This window comes from Dinoponera quadriceps, unplaced genomic scaffold (genome assembly GCF_001313825.1).
Source record: "Dinoponera quadriceps isolate SergipeBrazil2010 unplaced genomic scaffold, ASM131382v1 scaffold6166, whole genome shotgun sequence".
Lineage (NCBI taxonomy): Eukaryota > Metazoa > Arthropoda > Insecta > Hymenoptera > Formicidae > Dinoponera > Dinoponera quadriceps.
The window spans coordinates 1-376 of record NW_014560049.1 but is presented as its reverse complement, the minus strand read 5'-3'; the positions used below and the strand labels follow the sequence as shown (position 1 = coordinate 376).

At 38.3% G+C, this 376-nt stretch overlaps 1 protein-coding gene across 1 annotated transcript; it reads right to left on the bottom strand.

Moving 5' to 3' along the window:
* Nucleotides 1-25: 25 nt before the first annotated feature.
* On the bottom strand, nt 26-349 carry LOC106750624 (the record flags this gene model as incomplete). Its single annotated transcript, XM_014631090.1, has 2 exons — nt 210-349; nt 26-135 (listed from the first exon to the last, which is right to left on the bottom strand). Coding segments are annotated over exons 1-2 (250 nt in total), but the record flags the coding sequence as incomplete, so codon positions are not given.
* Between the last annotated feature and the right edge of the window lie 27 nt (nt 350-376).

Below are 376 nucleotides of genomic sequence, written 5' to 3'. Positions count from 1 at the left end.
TCTTTTCTGTTGTGCTTGCAAAAACTGAGCCATTTGTCATCTTCGCTAGACAGCAGGATGGCGCAGTCGTTCATTTCTCCACAATCTAAAGTATAGACCTGCAACCTTGCGCTCGAACTAAAATAGTGCAAGCATCTGTAAAAAATACATTTTAATTAATATTCATTTCAAAAGATATTTATAATATTTTTTTACAAATTTATACGTACCGGCTGCAGATATACTTCTTATGATCATGTTTGCTTAGTTGTGAGCTCACAAGTCGAGACAAGTTTTTTATCCATACAAAGTGTCCAACGTTGTCATCTCGCGGATCTGGCAAGTACAACAAGTTGACGTGTCTGTCCATCTTGCGGTCAGTGAGACGTATCGGAAG